Below are 26,293 nucleotides of genomic sequence, written 5' to 3' on the forward strand. Positions count from 1 at the left end.
ATTTGAAATTAATCATGTTTTTCATGTTAAATCTTGACCTGAAGAGTAACTAAAGATGGCAGCTAAATGTAGTGGAGTAGAAGTATAAAGTTACATAAAAATGAAAATACTCAAGTAAAGTGCCTCAACATTGTTCTAAAGCAGTAGTTCTCAACCTTTTTGAGTCGCGACCCCTAATTTAACATGCATGTTGTCCACGACCCCCACTCACTGAACACAATCTCACACGCACAGTTCAGATCACCCAAAAAAGAAACAAAATGACCAAAAAAAGACACAAAATGACTAAAAAAAGACATAAAATGACCAAGAAAAGACACAAAATGACCAAAAAAGACACAAATGACCAAAAAAGACACAAAATTACCAAAAAATGAATAAAATTACCAAAAAAAGACACAAAATGACCAAGAAAAGACACAAATTGACCAAAAAAGACACAAAATTACCAAAAAAAACCCACAAATGACCAAAAAAGACACAAAATTACCAAAAAAAATGAATAAAATTACCAAAAAAAAGACACAAAATTACCAAGAAAAGACACAAATTGACCAAAAAAGACACAAAATTACCAAAAAAACCCACAAATGACCAAAAAAGACACAAAATTACCAAAAAAAATGAATAAAATGACTAAAAAAAGACACAAAATGACCAAGAAAAGACACAAATTGACCAAAAAAGACACAAAATTACCAAAAAAACCCACAAATGACCAAAAAAAGACACAAAATGACCAGAAAAAGACACAAAGTGATCAAAAAAGACACAAAATTACCACCAAAAAAAAGACAAAAAAGACTGCTGTTTATCATGAAAGTATAATTTCATGTAGAATGTAGAGCCTTTCTGAAATTCAATCAGACATTTAGGTAACTCTATCAGAGAGACACAGACTGTATATAAATAAGGAGAGAGATTAGCTAAGGCTACATTCAAGCTAGCTAATGGGTGTTACGGATTAACAAGCGACCCTGGGGAATTTTAGCCGGAAGTGCCTGTGATTGTCACGGCAGCCGTTAAAAAAAGACAGATAATAACGTTGTGTAGCTGCCCACTTGGTTCAAATTTTCATTAAAAAGTCAAAATGTATATCTGGAGTCTGTTTGAGTACACACACATGTGAGTTATTCCGCCCAAAATGCTGTTTAACCGGCAAACGGCTGAAAGTCGCCAGATTAACAGGGTCACTGTTTAGTCCGTAACACCGGATACATGACCGTTACTCTGCCCGTTGACATGGTAACGGTTACTGAGGCGACACTTACCTTCTAATGATGACAAGCAGTTTTAGCCGGTAGACTCCAAGTCCAAGGCGGAATATTATCCACAAATCCAGATTTTGTTAATTTGTTCTCCTCCAAGTCAGAAAGTCCGAGGTCAGAAATGTTAAATCTAACAGGTTTTTCAATATAAAGTTCAATGTCCTTCCAAAATAAAGTGCGCAGCTAACGGTTTTAGCTAATTAATGCTAGCGCCCTATATTTCACTTCCTGCCAAAATAGTTTAACGCGGTTAACGAGACAAGTGACGTCATATCCGCTTCTTCATGGCGGTTGCACTATACTTTTCTATACTTTTTTTCTTTCTTTTTGGCCTCAGCTTTACTTAACTACCAATTAGGAAATTACGTTAAACTTACAGTCATGGAAAAAAAATATTAGACCATTATTTTCTTCAATTTCTTGTTCATTTTAATGGTTTTCTCGATAATAACCAAAATCATTAACAAGAAAACCATGGAACCATGTTTGTGTCTTGGTTAGTTTTGATGTGTTAAGGTTCTTGTTTATTATTGTGGTTTTACTTATTTATTTGGGTTGGTTTTGTGATTTTGTTGTTGTTGTTTTTTGCTATGTTTGTCCATTGGTGATTTGTGTTGTGTTTTGTCTAAATTAATAATAAAAAAATAATAATAATAAAAAAAAACATGGACAATGTCTAGATATCAGCTCCTAAATTAAACTAAATTAAACTAATTTTGTTGTTATCATTATATTTGTCCAAACAAATGAACCTTTAGTTGTATCATCAGGCATTAAAATGAACAATAAAGTGAAGAAAACAATGGTGGTCTAATCATTTTTTCCATGACTTTAGATATGCCCATGATGAATAACTGCAACTGAAAATTGTAATACACAATGTGTAGCATCATAATAGAAAAACAGAAAATATATAAATATATTAAAGTTCTAATCATAATAAAAGAAAACATTGTCGTTGTATGCATTTTAGCATGCCGACGTTAGCATTTAGCTCAAAGCAGCACTGTGCCTCAGATGTAACTGATTTAATGTAAATTCACTTCTGAAAGATTGAATACACTAACAAATTGGTGTATTTACAGTAAATTTACAGCAGAATCCTATTGTATTTTATAATTATAGTAAAATACTGTTAAATATTCATCCCTCGCATGTAAATTAACAGTTAAATCGGTCAATTAACAACAGATAACTGTAATTTAACAGCATTAAACTGTATTATACTGTTTGATAAATTACGATAAATGCCCTGTAAAATAACCACAAACACCCACAGTTACCCTACGGTCATGTACTGTAATCCAAAATATGATCATATACTGTTAAAATAAATTATAGTATTATTATTAGTATTTTTTCTATTTTTTTATTTTATAATTTTCTCTTATATGTTTATCTTCATTCATTTATTTGTTTTTGTTTTTTTCTATTTGTTTTGTTTTTGTATTTTTTGACTATAACTTTGGTGTTTTCATTTATTTTGTACTTGCCTAGTCTATGGATGTATTGGATAAACTGACAGCTGATATAATTATGCATCCAAGGAAAATCCAATAAAAATTATTTTGAAAGAAAAAAATAAATTATGAAAACTGTTTGAGGACAAAATAACCACAACACCCACAGTTATCCTACGGTCATATACTGTAATCCAAAATATGATAATGTACTGTTAAAATAAATTATATTATAGTATTTTACTGTTATTTTACAGTGAAATTCATTATAATATTTGTTTGTGACTATATTGATTATTCATATATATGTATATATTTATATATATATATATATATATATATATATAGAGAGAGAGAGAGAGACCTGTTAAGGGGTAGGACTCGATACGTTTTTTAACTTCTTCCTACTCCCTTTCAAGCTTGCAGAAAGTGTCTGTTTTCCCAATTTTTTTTTGCTTTTTTGCTTTGTTTTTTATTTATTCATCTATTAATATTTTTTTTGTGTTGTTTTTTTTTGCTTGCTTGCATGTTCGAAATAATCGACAATCAATCAATCAAAAAAAATTAGAGTGTATGAATATTAAAACCAAAATAATGAGGAGGCAGATCGTTGAAGCTGGTGTAGTCAACATTTATTTTCTGTCATTTTAAAAACTGTTTGAGGACAATCAAAATATAAATACATTTCTCTCTCTCACACTCATTCACACACACACACACACACACACACACACACACACACACACACACACACACACACACACACACACACACACACACACACACACACACACACACACACACACACACACACACACACACACACACACACACACACACACACACACTCGACCCCTGCCACTGATTTAGATGTTAAAAGGTGCAACAACCAGCCACCAACAACTGAATCATCAATAACTTTCATGATCAAACGTCATCACCAGATTTCAGAAACACAGAGAGAATTATTGGACAGTTTTCATACTTGTGGTCCTCAGAATGACTCTTTACAGACGTAATACTTTAGTCCAGTTGCAGATGTTGAGAATCAGTAACAGAAGTTTGTTTTTTAAGACCATTATGATGTTTAACATTCCTGCTGTTACTTACTGTGTCAAACAGAAGTTGAACATTGATCAATAAATTAGATTTTGTACCTCAAACGAAAACCTGTTACAAGGTTTTTGGCCCAGTAACATTTATTCAAATATGTGTGTGTTTTCTATGGTTCTAGATTTGTTACAGACAGACAGAAACAGAAGAAGTGGAACTTGTGATTTCTGTTTGATCTGATTAACTGATTGATTGATTGATTGATTAGCAGGTGATTTGTGATTATTAAGGATTATGGGAAACAGGTGGTTTTGCATGTTTTTAGTCTGTTTTTTTTATTGAAACTTTTGAAGAAACCGGTTATTTCAGTACTTTTTGCAATTTTAAACTTGAAAGTGAGACACGTGTTGCCTTCATTTTGTTGTTGAAGTTAAAATGTTTTAGTATTTTCAAACGCCACAACAACAGGGCTTCAGTTTTACCAAGACTGGATGAGAAATATAAGAGACAACAGCCCAAAAGCGCTGCATAGAATCCAATGAAAAGATACACAGGAGGCAGAGGAGCATTCTGTAAACAAAGAGCTTGTAAATAACAGTTTCCAAACATTACAACTTTGGCCAATAATTCTGATTGACACTAAAACCGACCAATCACAAACATCTGCTGTGGAGCAGCGTAATACAGAAGTTACATTTGGAAATTAATTAGATCAACATAACTTCAATAAATATGTTGGTGACTATCTTGCAAAAAAACAAATGACTCGACAAATTATTTGGCAGTGTGAGGACACTTGTAATTGTCGCCAAATAGACAAATAAACCAAGAAAATTTAAATAAAACTATATTGATAATTAACTATTTTTCCACTTTATTTAGCTTCTCAAATGTGAAGATCTGCTCCTCTTCTCTATTCTTTAAATTTAGCTTCAAACTAAATATCTTTAGAGTTTTGGAGAGTTAGACAAAACATGAAGGTTTCACATTAGTCTTTGTGCTTTTTTCTATCATTTTGAATGTGACATTTTATAAACCAAACAGATTAATGCTTGATAAAAATAACTTGCAGCCCTGTTTGTCGCTAGAAGACAGATTAATATGGTGGAAAAAATTATAACCTTGCTCAAACTAAAAAAAATGATGTCCAGATATCACATCTAAAATATCTGACTTCACAGAATCTAAATAGAGTAACTTTGATTATTTTATGTTGATGTAAACAATAAAACTGCTCTTGACTCAACCTTAATTCTTTGCCTTGATCCAAATTATTTCTTAACATTTTAGTTATTGAACCAAACTAATACATTTAAATTGAACCAACCTAATATATTCACTTTTAACTGAATTAATGTTTGCATTGACACCAGTTAACCCTATAAAGCCTGAACCATGAAATTTGTATCATATTTGATACATTGGGTCTTTTTGTGCAATTTGTTGCTCACAGTTTGTTTTTCTTGAACTAACAAAAACATATAAAACCTAATATTCTTAACCTATTAAAACTTTGACTTTCCTTTTAACATTTTCCTCAAACATACAAAATATTTTTTTCCATATAACACAACATCATAATACATCTGCTGATATGAAGTTTTCATGCAGCAATGACAGATCCACCAGTGGAACCAGCATTTCATTTTTGCTACATCTGGTATTTTTGTGCAATTTGTTGCTCAGTTTATCTCCTACACATCATCAATGCTCAATTTTTTTGCCACCTAAAAATACACACCAAAAAAATGTTTTTTTCTTTGAATTATTCGAGAGATATCTCAATTTTACTCTAAATATACCTAATTATGTCAGTTAAACCTTTACCTAGTTTACCTAAATGAGAAAAAGACTGTATGTTGCTTTATTTAATGCATAATGTATGAAATGTAATAAAATGACAACTGACAAATTTTCAAATAAGTTATTGTGTAACAAATATGATACATTTGGCTTTATAGGGTTAATTTATTTACATATACCCAAACTATATTTTTCACATTTTATTTGACTTTTGTTTCCCACCTTTAGTGACTGTTGGACGCCCAAATTTTAAGCAAGTTTCAATCTGTAAATCAGATTTTTGTGAACATATGGAGAAAAAAAATGTTTTGGTTGTGGTATAAACTACGCCTGAATTGTAGTTAATGAGCCAAAACATGCGAAAGCATTTAAAAAAAACTCCTTTTAACCAACAATCTGACCCCGCTGAGTCTGTTTCTGTCTGTCTGACACTCAGAATCGGCTAAAAATAAACGATAAATAAAGAAAGGCGAGGATGAACATCTGGCTCTCACATGGTGACTCAACACATGAGTCAGAACCAAACCAACATTTACATTCTGTCTCCTGGTCTCAGCTTCCTGCTGCCTCCCTCTCATTAACACACAGCTTTTAGATCAGAAGAACTTCTTTTTAAGACTCACAGGAGGAGGATCTTCATCTGAACTCATCATCATCATTCCCCACAAATAACCAAATAAAAAAAAATACAAAAAGAGAAGCATATAGTTTAACAGCAGTCTACCAGGGCAAGTTGTGTTCTACTATCCCACCAAATAAAAGAAAGAAAGAAGCAGAATAGAAGCAGCCCTTTACGCTATATATAAAAAAAAAACTCCTCTATTTAATCTGAGTGTTTAACACTGACACAGTCATAGTGTTTATCTTCCTGTTCTCTGAGGCAGTGGTGGGTGTGTCTGTACAATATTTACAATATAAAACATAACGATGGTGAAATCATATGGCAACTTCCAAATCACTGCATGAGGAGAAAAGTGGAGAAAAAAGGGTCATTTTGTCACACTGAAAAAAGAAAAAAAAATTCAAAGAATTGAATTGTTTCATTTGGTAACACCTAAATGAGTTAAGTTCTTTCAAATTAATTTCTTTCAATTAAATTCAATTGTGTTAATGTAACTTATTAAATTAATTTTGAAAGAACTTAATTTATTTAGGTGTTACCAAATGAAACAATTCAATTAAGTTCTTTTTTCAGTGCAGTCAGAGGCGACTTTGACACCTGATGTTTTAATGATCGCCACAATAAAATACACATTTAGGCTCTGTTTAAGGCAGGGGTGTCAAACTCTGGCCCACGGGCCAAATTTGGCCCGCAGTGTAATTTTATTTGGCCCGCGAGGCAATACCAAATTATTATCTTATTATTATTGTACAATAAAAGCTGACCCGCCGGTATTATACGGCACATTTACCGCTAATACTAGATTTATTATTGTTATTTTATTTTTAAATGTATTAACCTGTTGAAAAAGTTTATTTTGATATTTAAATCAGAAGGATGCAAATAGAAAAGAGGCATACGATTTTTATTTAATTTTTAATAAATTAATAAATTCTGCGTCTTTTTGTTATTTTGTGTCTTTTTTCTAGTCATTTTGTGTGTTTTTTTGTCATTTTGTCACGATTTTTATTTAATTTTTATTTAATAAATTAATGACATTGATGTGTTTTTTATTTGAAATTTGATTTTGCATGTCTGCACTATTTAGTTATATATTGTATGTTTATAAGCGTTGCTGGTTCCATATTTAATGTTAAAGCAAAACATGTTTGGTATATATTAAAAGGTTTATTTGTTCAATGTTGGCCCGCGATTTTATTCAAGTTTTACATTTTGGCCCATTGTGTATTTGAGTTTGACACCCCTGGTTTAAGGGGTTAAACTGTGCCTTTACATTTTGAGGGGGAAAATTTCAATTAATTTCCATTTAATGACTCAAATCTGCAGATGAGAGGGGGTGAAAGGTCACAGGGAGCTACGGGGGGTTTTCTGGTCGAGACTCTTAAAATTAAAGCTGCAGGACAAAAGAAACGGAGCCACATGCTGCACGTTCTGGCTCAAAGTGCCACTTAAAGAGAAACAAAACTGACTGTTTGGCTTCCTAAACATCTGTCTGCATGATCCTCAACTGCTCATTATATCAAGTCATTCTGTCATTATTCAGTCTTCAAATAGATCTATTTTTAAAGCCACTATGTGTAAGATTTGAAAAAAGTACAATGCTGGAATCTCACTTCATTGGCACAAACACAGCTTGTTGTAAGTCGACTTTCAGGTCGAACAACTTTTGAATTATCTTTTTGGGTAACACTTAACAATAACCATAATTTATAAATGGTAAACAGATAGTGTATTAATGTTTAATCATCATTTATAAACTGTATATAGACCATTTAGAATGGGAAATACATAATTTATGAATATTTAACTAACTAAATCTTTTATAAATGACAAATAGATGGTATATTAATGTAAGTTTATCGCTACTTTGCCATTAACAAACAATTCCATTATATTTAATAGTTTCTTAATAGTTTTAGTTGCACTCATTTTAACATTTTTAACACCATATTAAGTATGTTAATGATTTTTTAAATGAGTCATATACCTTTAAGAAATTGGTTGAAAACATTTAAAGATTAAATATGTATATAGCACTTTGTAAATGGTTAATAATTGGTCTATAAACCATCTATAAACATCACTCAGTTGGTTATTGTAAAGTGTTACCTCTTTTTGATCATCATGAAAAAATGTCAAGTTAAAAAAAAGTACTTCAACCCCCAAAATGAGCATTTACCATCATGGAAAAAATGATTAGATCAGCCTTTTTCTTCAATTTCTTGTTCATTTTAATGCCTGGTACAACTAAAGGTACATTTGTTTGGACAAATATAATGATAACAACAAAAATAGCTGATAAGAGTTTAATTTAAGAGCTGATATATAATATTGGAGAATATTACACACTGCCAGAATGTGTAAAAACACATATGGACCTGGGGGAGGGAGGTAATATTGTGAGAAATAAATTTACGAGATTAAAGTGGCAAAAAAAGAAAAAAAATGTGCAGATTTATGAGCTTTAAATTGGTGAATCTGCAAGAAAAAAAAGTAGCTTTTTTCCTGTAAATCTGTGACTTTTTTCGCACAGATTTGCCACTTTAAATCTCTTAAATCTGCTGCTTTTTTTCTTGTAGATTTGCCACTTTAATCTAAATTTGCAACTTTTTTTCTCGAAATATTTTTATTTTTTATTTTGGATATCAGCTGAAGTTACCAAATACGGTTCTTCGCCCGATAAAGGGTTGAATTAAACTCTTATCAGCTATTTTTGTTGTTATCTTTATATTTGTCCAAACAAATGAACCTTTAGTTGAACCAGGTATTAAAATGAACAAGAAACTGAAGAAAACAAAGGGTGGTCTGATATGTTTTTCCATGACTGTATATATTAATTATTAATCCTGCTTTCAGATGCATTTTGAAGAAAACTTCACAGTGAACGAAGAATCCAAAAACTTGCACTTTAATCTCATTTATCCACTCGTATACTTGTGCATTTTTTCCCTAAAAACAGTTAAAACACTTGAGCATAAACTGTCTCATGCATATGAGGAGCAAGTCTGCACAAGCATGAGAGTTTCTGTGCAGAAGTGTTTTAAATAATCAGGTTTTAGCTGCAGGTTTAGTTAGTTAAGTAGAGAGCAAACAGCTGATAAATGAGACATCACACTGGATGATTGACAGCTTGTAAACAGATGTTTTGACATAGTTTTATATTTAAGTTTGGCCTCAATTTACTTTGTTTGGGTCTTTGAGTTCTTCAGAGTTGATGGTAAAACATATTAACCCTTTGATGCACAACATATGGACAACCCTTCTAATACACAACAAGGTCAAAAATGACTTAAAATACAAATTAGATTTAAAATAAAATGCCCTAATACTATAATAATAGTCATTTGTTTCAAATAGTAACTGTCCACACTCATATTTTATCTGGTAGGTATTCTGCATATAATCTGCACATTCTCCACATTCTCCACTTAATTTGCACTAAGTTGTATATAGTATATTATTATTATTATTATTATTATTTTGTATATTTTGTATATTGTTAAATGTCTTTTCTTAGATTGTTTTTTATCTTATCTTATAATTGTGTGATTTTCTGCGGCTGTAACAAAGAAATTTCCCCGCTGTGGGATTAATAAAGTCAAATCTAATCTAAATCTAATCTATTCACAGCACTTTAGTTTTTCTACATTTTTTTATGTTTCAGCCTTATTCCAAAATTTATTAAATTAAATTAAATTAAATGATGAAATGAAATGTTTGACCCATGTTGTGCATTAAAAGCGTAGCGATACAAAAAGGGTTTTTATTCAAAAAGTAAGAAATGAAAACAAAAAATGAGGATGTATGATGATCAAAAACAAATTGATTTAGGAAAACCTGGAATACTGAATGATTAAATTAATTTATTGCAAAGATATAGAACATAAAAACTCAGTCGGGTCACTTTAGACCATGTTGTGCATCAAAGGGTTAAATAAAAAAGATAATTTGAGGTGAAGTATTCCTTTAACTATTCCTCCTAACTGCTGCTACAGATTTGTTTACTAAAACAGGAATTCATGGTTTCCCAAATTACATATTTTTTTATATTATTAAGTTTAATAAACGTCAAGGAAAGTAAAGCAAGCGGAGGCAGAGACCGAAGGGTTTAATGTAGAAATCATCTGATCTCTGATTCACTTCAGCATGTTGTTGATGGATATGTTGGAGTTTTAATCAGTCACAAACCTCCCGCTGGACTGATATTCAGTCTGATAATATTTAATAGTTGGACACATTTATCCAACAATCTAAAGCAGAGGTGTCAAACTCTGGCCCGTGGGCCAAATTTGTCCCGCAGTATAATTATATTTGGCCCGCGAGGAAATACCAAATGACAACCAGAGCTGGCCCGCCGGATTTATACAGCGCAAATAATACTACAAATCCCAGAATGCTCTGCTGGTGTTTTGGCTTGAACACAGTAGATCAGTGTGGAGCAAACTGAGCAACAATTAAAGTGTCTTTATGCACTTTTTCTTGCTAGTCCAAGGCTTGAATGGCTGCACATTCATTGAAGGATATTATTATTAGTCATTTGGTTTATTATTGTTATTTTATTCTCACATTTATTTTTAGCCTGTGGAAAAAGATTACTGTTAAATTTAAATTTAAAGAAGGCCGCATATAAAATAAAGGGATTTTTATTTAAATTTATGTAAGAAATGAATGCCATTGATGTGTTTGTTTGTTTTATTTGATATTCGATTTTGCATGTTTGCAATATTAAGTTATATCAAGTTTTGCTTGTTCCATGTCGTTTGAACTTGTTTAGGTCCATTTTTTCAATAAATATCAATGTTGGCCCGCGACTTTGTCCAAGTTTTACATTTTGGCCCACTGTGTATTTGAGTTTGACAGCCCTGCTCTAAAGTTAGTGTTGAGCAGCTGTGATCAGATCACCTTCAGACTGAATAATCAAGTAAATTCAGTCTGATTATTAGGAATAATTAACGTGCTCCCTCACACACAGATCATATTCAGGAGCTCCGAAATGAGCAAAACACATCATGAATCTTCTTCTTCTTCTTCTGCTTTTTTTTTTGTAAAAACAAACCTACAAAATCCTACACATAGTGGTTTTAATTCAAGCGAGGATAGAAATCTGCCTGTGCAGTGTCATGATTTTAGCTGTCTCAAGAGGAAAAAAAAATCTTTCAAATATATTTTGTACAGAAAATCTGGAAGGGAAACGTCACCCAAAGTGTTTCATATTAACCAATCACAACTCCTGAAACATGATATTACATGATATTACAACATGTCAAGGTACGATTTTACCAAACTGGCTTTCCTTTAGTCCCTTCAGCTCCTGAACAGGTTTTTATCTGATCAGAATCTCATTTAAAGTAACCGGTTTTAGACACTCAAACACTGAAATGTCTTAAAAACAGACAGTCAGTGAGGAGAGAAGTTAAAGTAGAAACTATGAGATATTCTGTATTTTTATTATTGTCAACAAATCCCTTGAAAAGACCAAAACCAACATGTGTTCAGTCTGTGTCTCTCAGCCCCAAAACCTATTGACTCCCACTGAAATAACATTTAAAAACAGCTATTAAACAGGTATTTTTTGTCTAAACTGGACACTGAAGTTTTTAGCAAATGTGACTTAAACAGGAGAAAATACGGCATCTTTGGGACTATTTTCAGCGGCGGATTAATCCACATTTGGTGCTCTATTAAGTGTTTGTAGCAGCAGGACGGTGTGTGGAACCGAGTTAAAATACACTACAGTGTGTGTGTGTGTGTGTGTTAGGGTTATCAAAAGTATCGATACTAAAACTTTGTATCCGGATACGATCCTCATTTTCAAAAGTATCGAGTATCTGAAGCTTGTTATCATAGTTGCAGTTTCTTTTTGCACAACAGTTTTTTATTATAAATATTTAACCTGTGGTTCTGTTCATTTTTACATGTTGCATTTTTCTTGTTAATAAAAATATTTCTGTTAAATTTTGGGGTCTTTGTTTTTATCCTGGTGGTATCGAAAATGGTATCGAGTATCGAATATTTTCCTGAGTATCAATATCGAGTTGAACATTTTAGTATCGACACAACCCTCATGTGTGTGTGTGTGTGTGTGTGTGTGTGTGTGTGGCCATAAAGGAAGAGATGAAAGGAGTTTTTAACAGTTTTTGGAGCACGTAGAAGTTTGAATACATACAATATTTGTTGGTTTCACTTTTTTCATGGGACTTGTTGACATTAAGAAAAGTATCAAATATCACCATGACAACAGTGTTATAATCTCAATACATTTGTTACAGTGAGATGATAAAAGAGCTTCTTGTATTCAGAGGAAACATGATTTCTGCCTCAGACTTCAAACACTGAGCGTTTCAGGCTGCAGGAGGTCAAACTGAACCTTTTGGGTGACGTGTCCCTTTAAAAAGTCTCCGTGTCTCATCTCACCCCTCTGGACCTCAGATCCGCTGACGGACATTCAGTGAAGCGAGTTGAAGCGTTGAGCGGCGCTGCAGCAGGAGGTGACCAGGAGGAAAAGGAGAGAGAAGGAGCTCCTCCTCTATCTGAGGAGGAGGAGTTAGTGGAGGCGTCCTCCTCCTCTCTGCTGAGTTCAATCACAAAAAGTCTCCCGGCGTCGCTGTGATTCTGACTCCGTCCTGCTGGCAACGAATTAAAACGGTGGAGAGAAAAACTCAAAAAAAGGAGCACGAGTTCCTCTCAGAGCTTCTCCACAACAAACAGAGAGACAGAGGAATTAAAAACGGGCTGATTTAAACCTCTCTGTCTCTCAATCTGACAGAAAGACAGATCCTGATCCTAACTCTCCCTCCGTCCCTCCGTCCCTCCGTCCCTCTTCTCTCCGTCTTTCTGAGTCCGTGTCTTGGCCTGTAGTGCACCGTGGAGGCCAGCGGGGGGCGCTGTTAGGACGCCTTGCCCAGCTCTATCTTCTTCTGGATGACCCGAGCCGAGTGGTAGATGAGCGAGTCGATCAGGCCGGCCACTGCAGCAGGGAGACCAGAGGCACAGTCACATTCTGTAGTGTGCGTTTCAACATTTTTAATGCAACCTTTTGTGTTTTTTGTGTGTGTTTTTGTAATTTCTTTGAGTTTTTTGTAAAAGAAAAATAAGGTTTTGGCGTGTGTTTTTTTATTTTGTGTGTTATTATGTGTGTTTTTTTAATTTTTTGGTGTTTTTTATGTGTGTTTTTGTAATTTTTTTGTGTGTTTCTATGTGTTTTTTATGTGTGTTTTTGTAATTTTTTTGTGTGTTTCTATCTGTTTTTTGTGTTTTTGTAATTTTTTTGTGTTTCTATGTGTTTTTTGTGTGTGTTTTTGTAATTTTTTTGTGTGTTTCTATGTGTTTTTTATGTGTGTTTTTGTAATTTTTTTGTGTGTTTCTATCTGTTTTTTGTGTTTTTGTAATTTTTTTGTGTGTTTCTATGTGTTTTTTGTGTGTGTTTTTGTAATTTTTTTGTGTGTTTCTATGTTTTTTTTATGTGTGTTTTTGTAATTTTTTTGTGTGTTTCTATGTGTTTTTTATGTGTGTTTTTGTCATTTTTTTGTGTGTTTCTATGTGTTTTTTGTGTGTGTTTTTGTAATTTTTTTGTGTGTTTCTATGTGTTTTTTACGTGTGTTTTTGTAATTTTTTTGTGTGTTTCTATGTGTTTTTTACGTGTGTTTTTGTAATTTTTTTGTGTGTTTCTATGTGTTTTTTATGTGTGTTTTTGTAATTTTTTTGTGTGTTTCTATGTGTTTTTTGTGTGTGTTTTTATGTGTCGATCAGGCCGGCCACTGCAGCGAGACCAGAGTCACAGTTCATCCAATTTCTATTGATCTCAACATTTAATTCTGCAGCATATTATCAGGTAACAACAATAATCAGATGATGAAGAGGGACTGACCTGTAAATACTCCTCCAATAATGGCACAAACTCCTGTTAAAAAGTGTGTGAATGATCTGAACAGACAGAGAGAGAAGAGAGGAAATATTAGTTCAGCAATAAGATTTAAAAAATATTCTTCTTTAACCCATTGACGCCGGGAAAGCATTACCACATTTCTACCATTGGAACCGGGAGCGTGTTGTGATATTCTACCATTAAGGCCGGGACAGCGGATATTTTGTAGTATTTGTATTTTTTTCCACCTATTTTCGGTCTCTTGGCCAATGAAATGCATCAGAATCATGATCAGAATACATGCGGGAGTGTCACAATGCATCATGGGACTTTTCCAGAACTTTAAATCATGGAGGAAGACGACTATAGCGGAGGCATATTTATATATATCTATATGTATATATATCTATGAGCGGAGGAGCTCAGCAGGAAGTGACGGAAGAGATCTGATGAAAACAGCGCCGATGATTTTATTGCTGATCTGGACTTTGAACCCTCGGAACCAATCGACCGGCATTTATGGATGAGGAATATGTTTTTAGACGACATATTTTCACCAAAGAACAGACAGATTTGTGGCCATCTGGAGATAATAATAATATTATTAATAATATATTAATATTAATAATAATAATAGGCTAATTGATTGTGATGATGATATAAGAAATCATGACTGTTTATGTCTTATATTACTTTATGCGTCGTTGAGTACCCTGAAAAGTGCAATATATACAATGTATTAATATTATTTATTATTATTATGATGATAATTATTATTTTTTTATTAGGAGTAGGCTAATGAGAACTATGTCTATTTCTTCCAATGGTCATATCATGTTTGCATCTTGCTAATGGGCATGTATTAGTATTATGCATAGAATTTTTTATTCAGTCAAATGTAACATTTGCTGAGTTTGTTGATTTTTTTAAAAACTTTACTGAAGGTTTGGACAAATAAACTCAACTTCGTATGAAAGCCACGGGTATAAGCTCTCAAATACTTTTTGAATTTCATTTCTATCTGCTACAGAGGCTGAAAAATCTTCTGTTGAATTTACAGAAAAACTTCAGGTTTTAGGGGGTTCTTTTTAAAATCTCCCAGAGGTTTTACAGGCGTTTTTACAGGCGTTTTAGACCTAAATGGATTAATCAACAATTCTGTGCTTCCTCCATAGAGATGTGACAAGTAAATATATGTCTTGAACCATTATATTGCCTTTAAATGTCACTTAAAACCATTCTCCCTTTAAATTCCCCATTTTTTACTAATATTTTAATTATTAATTTAGTGTCCGGTTGTTTTTCCTAAGCAGGTTCTTCCAAAATCTTTCCAAACACTGAATGGAGTATTCAAACACAAAAGACCCCTTCTTTTTCACCATGTTTTGTATCACTTTCACTCTCAGATTTCAATATTTAGGCATAAAAAATGAATCAGATGTTATATAAGCCAACAGTTTTTGTCCAAACATCAAGACAATACTGAAACAGATCCCTCAGACAAACACTGAGAAGGTCAATTTAAACTGAATTATTAAACTTGTTTAACCAAGAAAATGTACTATCTCTACAACTAGTTTGTTACTATAAACTATATTTAGAGAGTTTGAACAAAGCTCAGCTGCATAAGATGCATTTGGTATCAGAGCTGAGAATTAAGACATTAATTAAAACATCACTGGAGCCAAAGGAACATTTAAATAAGAGGCTAATAAAGTCACTTTTTATAATGAAAGCTTCTCCTACCTGTGTTTCTCTGTGAATTTAACCATCATGGGTGACAGTTCATATAAAACAAAGACTCCCGGCAGCCCCTGGTCTCCTATTAGCCCGTTGGCTACTTTCTCGTGCCTGGTGACTGAGAACTGATTTGTTTTTACCACCTGTGGGGAAAAAAGACAATAAAACACTGTTTTAGGGCGATGAGAAGGATTACAGGTTAATGTACGGCCCTCAATTAAACTTCAGATTTAATTTAGAGGAATTAAAGTGTGACAAACCCACAACATGTTGTTTAAGATTCATCTAAAAGCTGAAGAAGAAACTATAGATAATGTTATGAAAAGAAAATGATACAAAATGTAAAATGAACTCACCTCTCCATCAGTTTTCACGTAGATGGTTGGAACAATTTTCACAAAATACTGGTACATCATTGATGCTGTGAGGAGAGAATCAAAATCTGTGTTAAAACTAAAACACACACACACACCTGAGACCAACAGGTTGTTAATAATCTCTGATGTACTGAACAGTAGAAAACAGGAGGTCAAGATGAAATAGCTGGAAATAAGAAAAATAATTTAAAGTAACAAGTATTATCAAACATAACAGAACAAACAATTATCACTTCACAGTGTTACTTTACAATGCTACTCACATTTGAGAGAAATATTGTTTGTTTTCTTTTACAGAACAGATATCCTTTTATGAGATATATATATATAAATATATCTATATACATATATATATATACATACAATCTCTCTCTCTCTCTCTATATATATATATAAATCATAATTAATACATAAATATAATATATTTTTATATATAAATATTTCCAGTTGTATTTTGCTAATTTTTGATGCTGTTATAGTCTCACATTAAAAACCTTATACCTTTATATCATCTGGTTTATATTTGTGAATATACATAAATGAAAATGCGCATCAACACAACAACAACATATATGTATGTATAATATATTCTTTGGCTCAAAAAAAATATTTGAAAAAGGAAGCTAAACAATCATTGACTACCACTGCACTATGAACACTCAAGCTGCTTTTTAAAATTTAATTTAATGTGCCATATTCTCTACAGGTGCATCCCAATAAATTAGAATATCATAGAAAAGTTTATTTATGCCAGTAATTCAATTCAAAAAGTGGAAATAACACATTATATAGATCCATTACACACAGAATGAAACATTTCATGTCTTAAATTATTTAATTTTTTCTAATTACAATGATTATGGCTTACATTTAATGAAGACCTAAAATTCAGTGTCTCAAAAAAATTGAATATTTCAAAAGACCAATTTTAAAAAGTATGTTTAATATGTAAATGTTAAAAATTAATTTTTCATCTTATTCTAATATATTGAGATGATCCTGTATGTTCTCTAATTCACTGCCACTTTAACATGTTTGCACTAGTAGTTTTTTAGTTTGGTCTTGGTTGTTTGTTTGTATTTTTTTTTATACTATCTAGTATAATTTTTTTAAATCTTTATTCTATTACATTTTATTATTCTATTTTTATTACCTTATCTGTTTCACTCTGTACTCCCCCATGCGGAATCAATAAAGGAATATCTTATTCTATCTTATATTCCTTTATTGATTATTTTGTAATATTCAAATTTAAAACAAACTAACAAACTAACTAAAACAAAGCGAGTCTCATGCTGGGTAAAACAAAAAACAGTAAATAATAGTGGGTTTTAAAATTAATCTCAATTTTAAAATTAATCTTAATTTTAAAAAGCCACAAAGAACAAATAAAAACAAAAAATAAAACAGAGCAAATAAAAGGCTCATGTTGAGTTAAAAGCCAGTGATGGTCTTCATTAAATGTAAAACGCAATCATAATAATTAGAATAAATTAAATAAAATAAGACATGAAATGTTTCATTCTGTGTGTAATGGCAATATATAATGTGTTATTTCCACTTTTTGAATTGAATTACTGATATAAATAAACGTTTCTATGATATTCTAATGCAGCGGTTCCCAAACTTTTTTAGCCGTGCACCCCCTTCTATGTCCCAACCGGGTTGACGCACCCCCAATCAAAAAATTTCAAAAAAACAAAATGCAATACGATTTTTTATAGCCATATTAAAGGTGGAGGATGATGACAGGCTCAGCATCAGAGGCAGAAAGCAGATCAGTTGGGAAAATGTTATAATATTTGAGCTGCGTTGAACAAAAATTGCAGCAAATTTAAATGAGCGTGGAGTGAACACAACCCCGTCATCATAACACAGGCTGGAAAAATGATACAAGAACAAGAAGATAACTTCTTCTACGCTTCATTATAAGATCAAAAACAAGCAAAAATAGATGCAAAAATGACCAAAGATGACACAAAATTATCAAAATAGACACAAATTGACAAAAAATACATGTAAAAATTACCAAACAACCAAAGAATAGATGCAAAAATGAACAAAAAATGACGCAAAATTGAATATCCTGTATTTATTAATTAATTAATAACACGTCTTTATTGTGTGGGGGGAATGTAATTGTGTCATTATCAGACCGCCATTACATTTTTCATCTTGTGCACCCCCTAGCAGCAGCTCACGCACCCCCAGGGGTCCACGCACCACACTTTGGGAATCCCTGTTCTAATGTATTAACTAACTGCAGTACTAAACCCGTCCACCGGGGGGCGCTGCTGGTTCTTTCTCCCCGGGGCTCGGCTCCTCTTGCTCCGCCTCCTTGTCTCTCTCTTCCGCTATCCGGTTATGGAGGTTTGCTACTAGGACGTTTAAACGCAGCTGTGCTCATAACTAGGACCATCCTGCACTCAGGAACCAGAAAACCACCTTATTATAAACACATAGTCCAAGGTAAGGCTCATTTCACACTGATTCTCCGGAATGTTTTGATAAAAAGCGACAGTTTAACGTTTAAACCGCGTTGTGTTTAACTGTCAAGGCCACCAGTGACGTTAGCAGCATGTTAGCATGCTAAGCTAACACAACAAACCATCTGGTTTTGGATTCAAGAGTTCAATTAACAGAATTAACATGATTAATGAGCTGTTATGTGGTGATTTATGATTATCATTTTTGAGAAAGTAATAACACCAAACTGCTGTTTTTATCTTTCTTTATATTAACACAAGTTGCTAGCTAACGTTAGCCTAGCTTACTAGCTAATGCAACAACATTGATTAAAGTAACGTCACAGGGCTTAACGACAGAATGAATCATTAACAGCAGCTTAAACACCAAATGTCTTTACTGAAGGCAGTGTTAGTGCTAGTTCTGATTGTCAGATGAGTAACTTTAATCATTAAATCTCCAGTATGGACTAGTTGCATCATAAAAAAGCTACATACAAAGGTCAAATGTCTGACTTTTGAGAAGGTAAACATCAAAAATCAGGATTTCTTTCACATATTAGAGCGCCATAGATCCAAATCATTCAAAGCAGGTAGCCTTTTAATATATATATATATATATATATATATATATATAATATAATATAATTATATAATATATATATATATATAATATAATAGCCATATTAAAGGAGGCATGTTTAATCATGCTCAAATGTCCAGAACACACATATAATAAAATAATCACTTTTCAGAGGAAATGGAAGAAGATAACTTCTTCTACGCTTCATTATAAGATGAAGTGCATTTTGAAATTGACCAAAAATACATGTAAAAATGACAGAAAAGGACACAAAACAACCAAAAATAGATGCAAAAATGACCCAAGATGACACAAAATGATCAAAATAGACACAAATTGACCAAACAACCAAAAAATAGATGCAAAATGACCAAAATAGATGCAAAAATGAACAAAAAATGACACAAAATTGAATAGCCTGTATTTATTAATTAATTAATAACACGTCTTTATTGTGTGGGGGGAAAAAATGTAATTGTGTAATTATCAGACCGCCATTACATTTTTCATCTCGCGCACCCCCAGGGGTCCACGCACCACACTTTGGGAATCCCTGCCTTAGCTGAAGGCAGTGTTAGTGCTAGTTTTGATTGTCAGATGAGTAACTTTAATCATTAAATCTCCAGTATGGACTAGTTGCATCATAAAAAAGCTACATACAAAGGTCAAATGTCTGACTTTTGAGAAGGTAAACATCAAAAATCAGGATTTCTTTCACATATTAGAGCGCCAGAGATCCAAATCATTCAAAGCAGGTTTCCAGAATGCCATGGGTCTGCAGTAAAACACTCCAGAAAGTCTATATAATACTAAAAATATAAATGTTTTGAGGGTGTGGTTGATGCATTGAAATGCACCAAGGTAGTGTTGTATTAAAGTTCTTATAGTTTGTAAGATAAAAAGCTCCAGGAATACTTCAAACTTATAATAAGTTAGAATTTTAGAGGGGGACGGGGGGCATCTTGCTACCTCTCAACTCAGATTTTTATAGATCTATATTTCTCCTTTTGTATTACACAGTTAACTTGTTGATTATTCATACACTAGCTACAAAGACAGTTTACTAGAAAGCTTGGATATTCACTTTTCTTGAGGCCAATATGAGCTACAGAGTCGTTATTATATTATATATATTATTATTATATATAACTCCCTTTATGTATATTCTGTCGATGGTATCTGCAGGTGCAGCTCAATAAATTAGAATATCATAGGAAAGTTTATTTTTTTCATTAAGTGGGAATAGCACATTATATAGATCCACTACACACAGAATAAATAAAACACGTCTTCATTTACTTAATTTATTCTGATTATGGCTTACGTTTAATGAAGATCTAAAATTCAGTGACTCAAAGACATTTTAATATTACAAAAGACCAATTTTAATTTTAAAAAGTATGTTAAATATGGAAATGTTGCCCTCTGAAAAGTATCTCCATCTATATGACTCAATACTTGGTTGGGGCTGTTTGACTTGAACTACTGGAAATTGACTTTTCATCATATTCTAATGCAGCTATTCTCAACCTTGGGGTCGGGACCCCAATTGGGGTCTCGAGATGATTTCTGGGGGTCGCCAACTCATTTTGGAAGTCAGCTCTGTCTCCACTGTGTTAAAGTGTTCATGTGTTAATGTGTTTTTGGTCACTTAATGTCTTTTTTTGGTCATTTTGTGTTTGTTTTCTTGTCATTTTGTGTCTTTTTTGGGCATTTTGTTTATTTTTTTGATAATTTTGTGTCTTTTTTGGTCATTTTGTTTCTTTTTCGGGTGATCTGAACTGTGCGTGTGAGATTGTGTTCAGTGAGCGGGGGTCGCGGACAACATGCATGTTAAATTGGGGGTCGCGACTCAAAAAGGTTGAGAACTACTGCTCTAATGTATTGAGATGCTCCTGTAAATGCAGCAAAATTACACGGCCCTTTGTTTTTACTGTGAGGTAATTTGATTTAAACAAATTCTTTAGGAAAATGTACAACTGACACTGACAAAGAGCCTAGAGGTCATTTAATAAAGCATCATCAAGCTGTTGGTCATTTTGTGCCTTTTTTGGTAATTTTTACATCTATTTTTCGTCATTTTGTGTCTTTTTAGTAATTTTTTACATCTATTTTTGGTCAAGAGGAACGGTCTTCATTTCAGAATTCTTTAGGAAAATGTATAACTGACATTGACAAAAGGCCTAAGTCTCTTGTTATGACTCAGATCACACTACTTCTTCTTCTACTGGTCCTTCTGTCTCATCTCTAACCTGTCGTCTGTCCTTTCTCCTCTAGATGCCAGTTGCCGTAGGACCGTATGGGCAGACCCAGCCCAGCTGTTTTGACCGGGTCAAGATGGGCTTCATGATGGGGTTTGCAGTGGGAATGGCTGCCGGCGCCATGTTTGGCACTTTCTCCTGCCTCAGGTAACTTTACACCGAATCTATTCTGTGTTTATAGAAACAGAAACTGCATATTTGGACTTGGTTTTCATTAAGACCAGCTGGTTTAGTCCAGGAGCAGAATAATGTAAACTTGCCCTGAGTTTGAGGCTCAGTGTGTTAAAGCACTAGAGTGTGGTTGGGGGTTTAATTCCTTCAGAAGTACCTGTCTGTTTCCTACAATCTACCAATTATCATGAGTATTATCATCAAGTAGTAGCTGTAGTACGACTCAGAGCATTTAACATTTCTACATATGTGCATAATATCTACAAACTATCTCAAATGACACATTGCAGTGGAAAAAAAGCAAGTAAGTTGTTGCTAATCTACAGTACTGGTAATGTTTGTATATATTTCTGTTAGCAATGTAGCAAATTCAGAAGATAGCTCAGTAATTAAAAAGTTGCAATGGTTGGCATCCTTATTCTCCACATCTCAGATATTTTATCACATGCATACATGCACCTCATATTTTTTTTGTTTTGTGTCATTAGTTTGTTGTTTATTACTTTTCTTGGAGATCCTCATTTGGGGAATACCAGTTTGCCTTGTATATATGTTCGTCTGTTTACCCTATGTTTTTGTTATTTACTTTGTGAATATATACCTTGAAAAAAAGGGGGGAAAAATGCAAGGTACAATATTGTAAAGAAAACGAAATGACTCATTATGTTTGTGAAAGTAAGAAGCCTTGCAATAAAGTATTAACCCATTGAAGCCTGGAAAGCGGATACGTCGTTTTGTAGTATTTGTATAAGCTCTCAAATACTTTTTGAATTTCATTTCTATCTGCTACAGAGGCTGAAAAATCTATTATTTAGTAGGAAGTGTTGACACTTCTGTTGAATTTCCAGAAAAACTTCAGGTTTTAGGGGTTTATTTTAAAATCGCCCAGAGGTTTTACAGGCATTTATGGGTTAAAAAAGATATTTTATCATTAAATCAGTCTTTTTGCTGTTTTTCCCTGGTTTTGAAAACATCTGACTCAATCAGAGCGTTGCAGGAAAACAGAAAACGGGCCGACATGAACACAATGTCAAGCTGAATTATGAAGGGAAACAAACTGGTAAAACATTTCAGTTTGACACTAAATAAAAACTAAAATCGTTTTGTTTTTCTGTCTCAAGGATCGGCATGCGAGGCAGGGAGCTGATGGGAGGAGTGGGGAAGACCATGCTGCAGAGTGGAGGGACCTTCGGCACCTTTATGTCCATCGGGATGGGAATCCGCTGCTGAGGAGGAAGAGGAGCCTCCTCCTCCTCCTCCTCCAAACAACGATACAGCTATGGGACTTTACCAATAACGACCACCACAGCTCTCCGTCAGTGGAGAGAGTAGCAGCATCCTGCAGACCGGCTAGTTTGTCAATAAAGGTTCAGATTTGTCAAAAGGTTTTCAGAGTGGATGTGTTGCACTTTCAGACGCAAAACAGCTAATTTATCTTGGAGGAAATTAGCTCCTGCAGACGAAGCCCGTTTTATCTCTTTATTTTGTTTAATTCTACAACACTTCATTGGTCTCTCTTCCTGTTTCTTCCCTTTCATTGTTGCATGTTGGTGTGGAAATCAGACTTTTTCAGTCCCAATAACTATTTGTTGGGTTTTGGGTGTCAGATGATCCGGAGAACTGAACCGACACCAGTGTTGTTGAATTGAAGAGTTGAACGCCTCACTGTGTGAAAGTGACTGCAATCATTCTTTTGTGACTTAAAATATTGCTTTCCTTACTTTGTAAAACAAAATGTAACGCATAAATAAATAAATAGATATAAATTAACCAAATTGTTATTGATTATTTAAAGAATTGTGCATAAGCAAATCTTCAAAATGAACCGGGATTACACTTAAAGTGTAAACATTTAAATGCAGCAACAAATTGGTCAATTAATTGATCAGCCCCATTCTCAAATCCCAATCTAGCCATTTGATTAAGAATCGTTGCATCCCAACATTGATGCAAAATGTAGCCGGATAAAGTTGTTATAAAAAGGGTCTGACAAATAAAAATCTTGTCCAAATGTTGAAAACTACTGGAGTCAAAGCTGAAGAGGATTTTTGCCTCAGTGGTTAAATCTCTTCTTCTGTTTGGGTGAAACTCTCAGCAGGTAAATTCAGCCCTGAACTGAAGCAGCTAATGTGAGTAAATGCGATCCTGTGAGCGCAAATCTGTAGTTTACAATCTCTAGTGCAAAAGTGCATTAATATTCATGGGAACTGTTATTCAGGGTTGGTACGGCTGCTTGAAATCCTTGAAAATGCTTAAATTTTAATGTTGATTTTCAAGGTTTGAAAAGTGCTTTGATTTTGGATGAAGTGCTTGTAAATATTTGAAATTCTTCCTGTATTTCTCTTGCAATCAGACTATATCCATCTATAGACTATAGATAATCACATGTTCAATGTAAAAATAATGAGTAGCCTATCTGAAATGAAGACCGTTCCTCTTGACCAAAAATAGATGTAAAAAATGACTAAAAAAGACACAAAATGACCAAAAATAGATGTAAAAATGACCACAAAAGACACAAAATGACCAAAATAGATGTAAAAATGAACAAAATAGATGCAAAAAATAACACAAAATTGTCGAAATAGAAACAAAATGACCAAAAATAGATGTAAAAATGACCACAAAAGATACAAAATGACCAAAATAGATGTAAAAATGACCAAAAAAGACACAAAAGGACCAAAAATAGATGTAAAAATTACCAAAAAAGACACAAAATGACCAAAAATAGATGCAAAAAATAACACAAAATTGTCGAAATAGAAACAAACTGTTCTCTTGCAATCTCATTATAGATAATAACATGCTCAATGCAAAAAATAATACATTGAATATTGAGATTAGCAAACTGTTCTTTTGGTTGTTAAAAGTGTAAAACCATCGGTATGATTGAGTGAAATTAGCCCTTTTAGCATATAAGTACTCATCTAAAACATGCAACTTACAACTGTTGTAAGGTCCTGGAAAAGCTTGAAAATGGACCTTGAAAGTCTTTGAAAAGTGCTTGAATTTGACCTCTCAAAGTGTATGAACCTTGGTTATATATGCACCAAAGAAGAGTCTTTTATTGTTCCCTCAATGTGCAGTTAATGGAGACAATGGTTGTAATTTTTTGGTGGCGAGTGAACGTTCACACAGACACGAGCAGATAAAGAAACTTTGGAGGCTGAACAAAGCATCGACGAGCTCAGATTCAGGGCAAAATGATTCATTATTAATAAACATTTTAGCGTTTTTCCTGTCAGCATCTTATTAAAAAGCATGAGGTCACTGACCTTGTGGTGCGGTGACGTTGGTCTCGTCCAGCGGGTTGACGATGCCGGGGTAATCTTTACCAAACGACAGGTGTTTGATCAGGTGAGTCATGTTTATCTGCAGGACACAAAGATTAGAGATGACGGACTGTAAATCAGGGTTCAGACACTTTCACTGGTCACATTCAAGCATTTTTCAAGGACTTTAAGGTACATTTTCAAGCTTTTCCAGTATCTTATTTTACCTGTTGTAAATTTCATGTTTTAGATGAGTTCTTACATACTAAAAGGGGAGATTTCACTGAACCATTCCATTAGTGATGGTTTTACACTTTTAGGAGGAATGGTCTAATACTTTTTTTATGATTGTATTTTTGGTCATTTTGTGTCTTTTTTGGTCAATTTATACACCTATTTTGGTCAGTTTGTTTCTAGTTCGACAATTTTGTGTCATTTTTGCATCTATTTTTTGGTCATTTTGTGTCTTTTTTAGTCATTTTTAAATCTTTTTTGGTAATTTTCCGTCATTTTTACATATATTTTTGGTCATTTTGTGTCTTTCGGTCATTTTGACATCTATTTTTTGTCAGTTTATTTCTATTTCGACAATTTTGTGTCATTTTTGCATCTATTTTTGGTCATTTTGTCTTTTAGTAATTTTTAAATCTATTTTTGGTCATTTTCCGTCATTTTTACATCTATTTTTGGTCAGTTTGTTTCTATTTCGACAATTTTGTGTTATTTTTTGGTCGTTTTTGCATCTATTTTTGTAATTTTGTGTCTTTTTTAGTAATTTTTTACATCTATTTTTGGTCATTCTGTGACTTTTTTTGGTCATTTTTACATCTATTTTTGGTCATTTTTTACATCTATTTTGGTCAGTTTGTTTCTATTTCAACAATTTTGTGTCATTTTTGCATCTGTTTTTTTAATTTTGTGTCTTTTTTTGTCATTTTTAAATCTATTTTTGGTCATTTTGTGTCTTTTTCCGTCATTTTTACATATATTTTTGGTCAGTTTGTTTCTATTTTGACAATTTTGTGTTATTTTTTGGTCATTTTTGCAATTTTGTGTCTTTTGGTCATTTTTACATCAATTTTTGGTCATTTTGTGTCTTTTTTTAGTCATTTTTTACATCTATTTTTGGTCAAGAGGAACGGTCTTCATTTCAGATAGGCTACTCATTATTTTTACATTGAACATGTGATTATCTATAGTCTATAGATGGATATAGTCAGTAAGAATTTCAAGCATTAACAAGCACTTTATCCAAAATCCTTGAAGCACTTTTTAAACCTTGAAAATACAACATTTAAATTCAAGCATTTTCAAGGATTTCAAGCAGCCGTACCAACCCTGATAAATGTCT

The 26,293-nt window shown here is 33.0% G+C and overlaps 2 protein-coding genes and 1 long non-coding RNA gene across 4 annotated transcripts in view; 1 reads left to right on the forward strand and 2 right to left on the reverse strand.

The window, feature by feature from the left end:
- Window positions 1-4,251: 4,251 nt before the first annotated feature.
- Window positions 4,252-8,937, reverse strand: LOC131968929 (uncharacterized). Its single transcript, XR_009394076.1, has 2 exons — window positions 6,838-8,937; window positions 4,252-6,803 (listed from the first exon to the last, which is right to left on the reverse strand). It is a non-coding gene; the product is annotated as an uncharacterized LOC131968929 (long non-coding RNA).
- A 50-nt stretch (window positions 8,938-8,987) lies between these two features.
- Window positions 8,988-26,293, reverse strand: part of ergic3 (ERGIC and golgi 3) — a 42,017-nt gene continuing 24,711 nt past the window's right edge. For both annotated transcript variants that reach the window (XM_059329977.1, XM_059329976.1), the window contains 5 exons: window positions 24,946-25,042; window positions 16,167-16,231; window positions 15,817-15,953; window positions 14,074-14,129; window positions 8,988-13,173 (listed from right to left, as the gene is read on the reverse strand). In XM_059329977.1, the coding sequence (XP_059185960.1) occupies window positions 13,094-13,173; window positions 14,074-14,129; window positions 15,817-15,953; window positions 16,167-16,231; window positions 24,946-25,042 (435 nt within the window). In that variant the 3' untranslated portion in view covers window positions 8,988-13,093. The remainder of the gene's footprint in view (window positions 13,174-14,073; window positions 14,130-15,816; window positions 15,954-16,166; window positions 16,232-24,945; window positions 25,043-26,293) is intronic.
- romo1 (reactive oxygen species modulator 1) lies at window positions 18,499-23,076 on the forward strand. Its single transcript, XM_059329986.1, has 3 exons — window positions 18,499-18,656; window positions 21,513-21,643; window positions 22,789-23,076. The coding sequence occupies exons 2-3, from the start codon at window positions 21,513-21,515 to the stop codon at window positions 22,895-22,897; spliced, it is 240 nt and encodes a 79-aa protein (XP_059185969.1). The 5' UTR covers window positions 18,499-18,656; the 3' UTR covers window positions 22,898-23,076.

The sequence above is a fragment of the Centropristis striata genome, chromosome 3 (assembly GCF_030273125.1).
Source record: "Centropristis striata isolate RG_2023a ecotype Rhode Island chromosome 3, C.striata_1.0, whole genome shotgun sequence".
In the NCBI taxonomy this organism is placed as follows: domain Eukaryota; kingdom Metazoa; phylum Chordata; class Actinopteri; order Perciformes; family Serranidae; genus Centropristis; species Centropristis striata.

Excerpts from the sequence above, each read along its gene's own strand:
- romo1 (XM_059329986.1), top strand. The coding sequence starts at position 21,513 with ATGCCAGTTGCCGTAGGACCGTATGGGCAGACCCAGCCCAGCTGTTTT. Across the intron at positions 21,644-22,788 it reads GGCACTTTCTCCTGCCTCAG|GATCGGCATGCGAGGCAGGG; the intron begins GTAACTTTACAC and ends TTCTGTCTCAAG.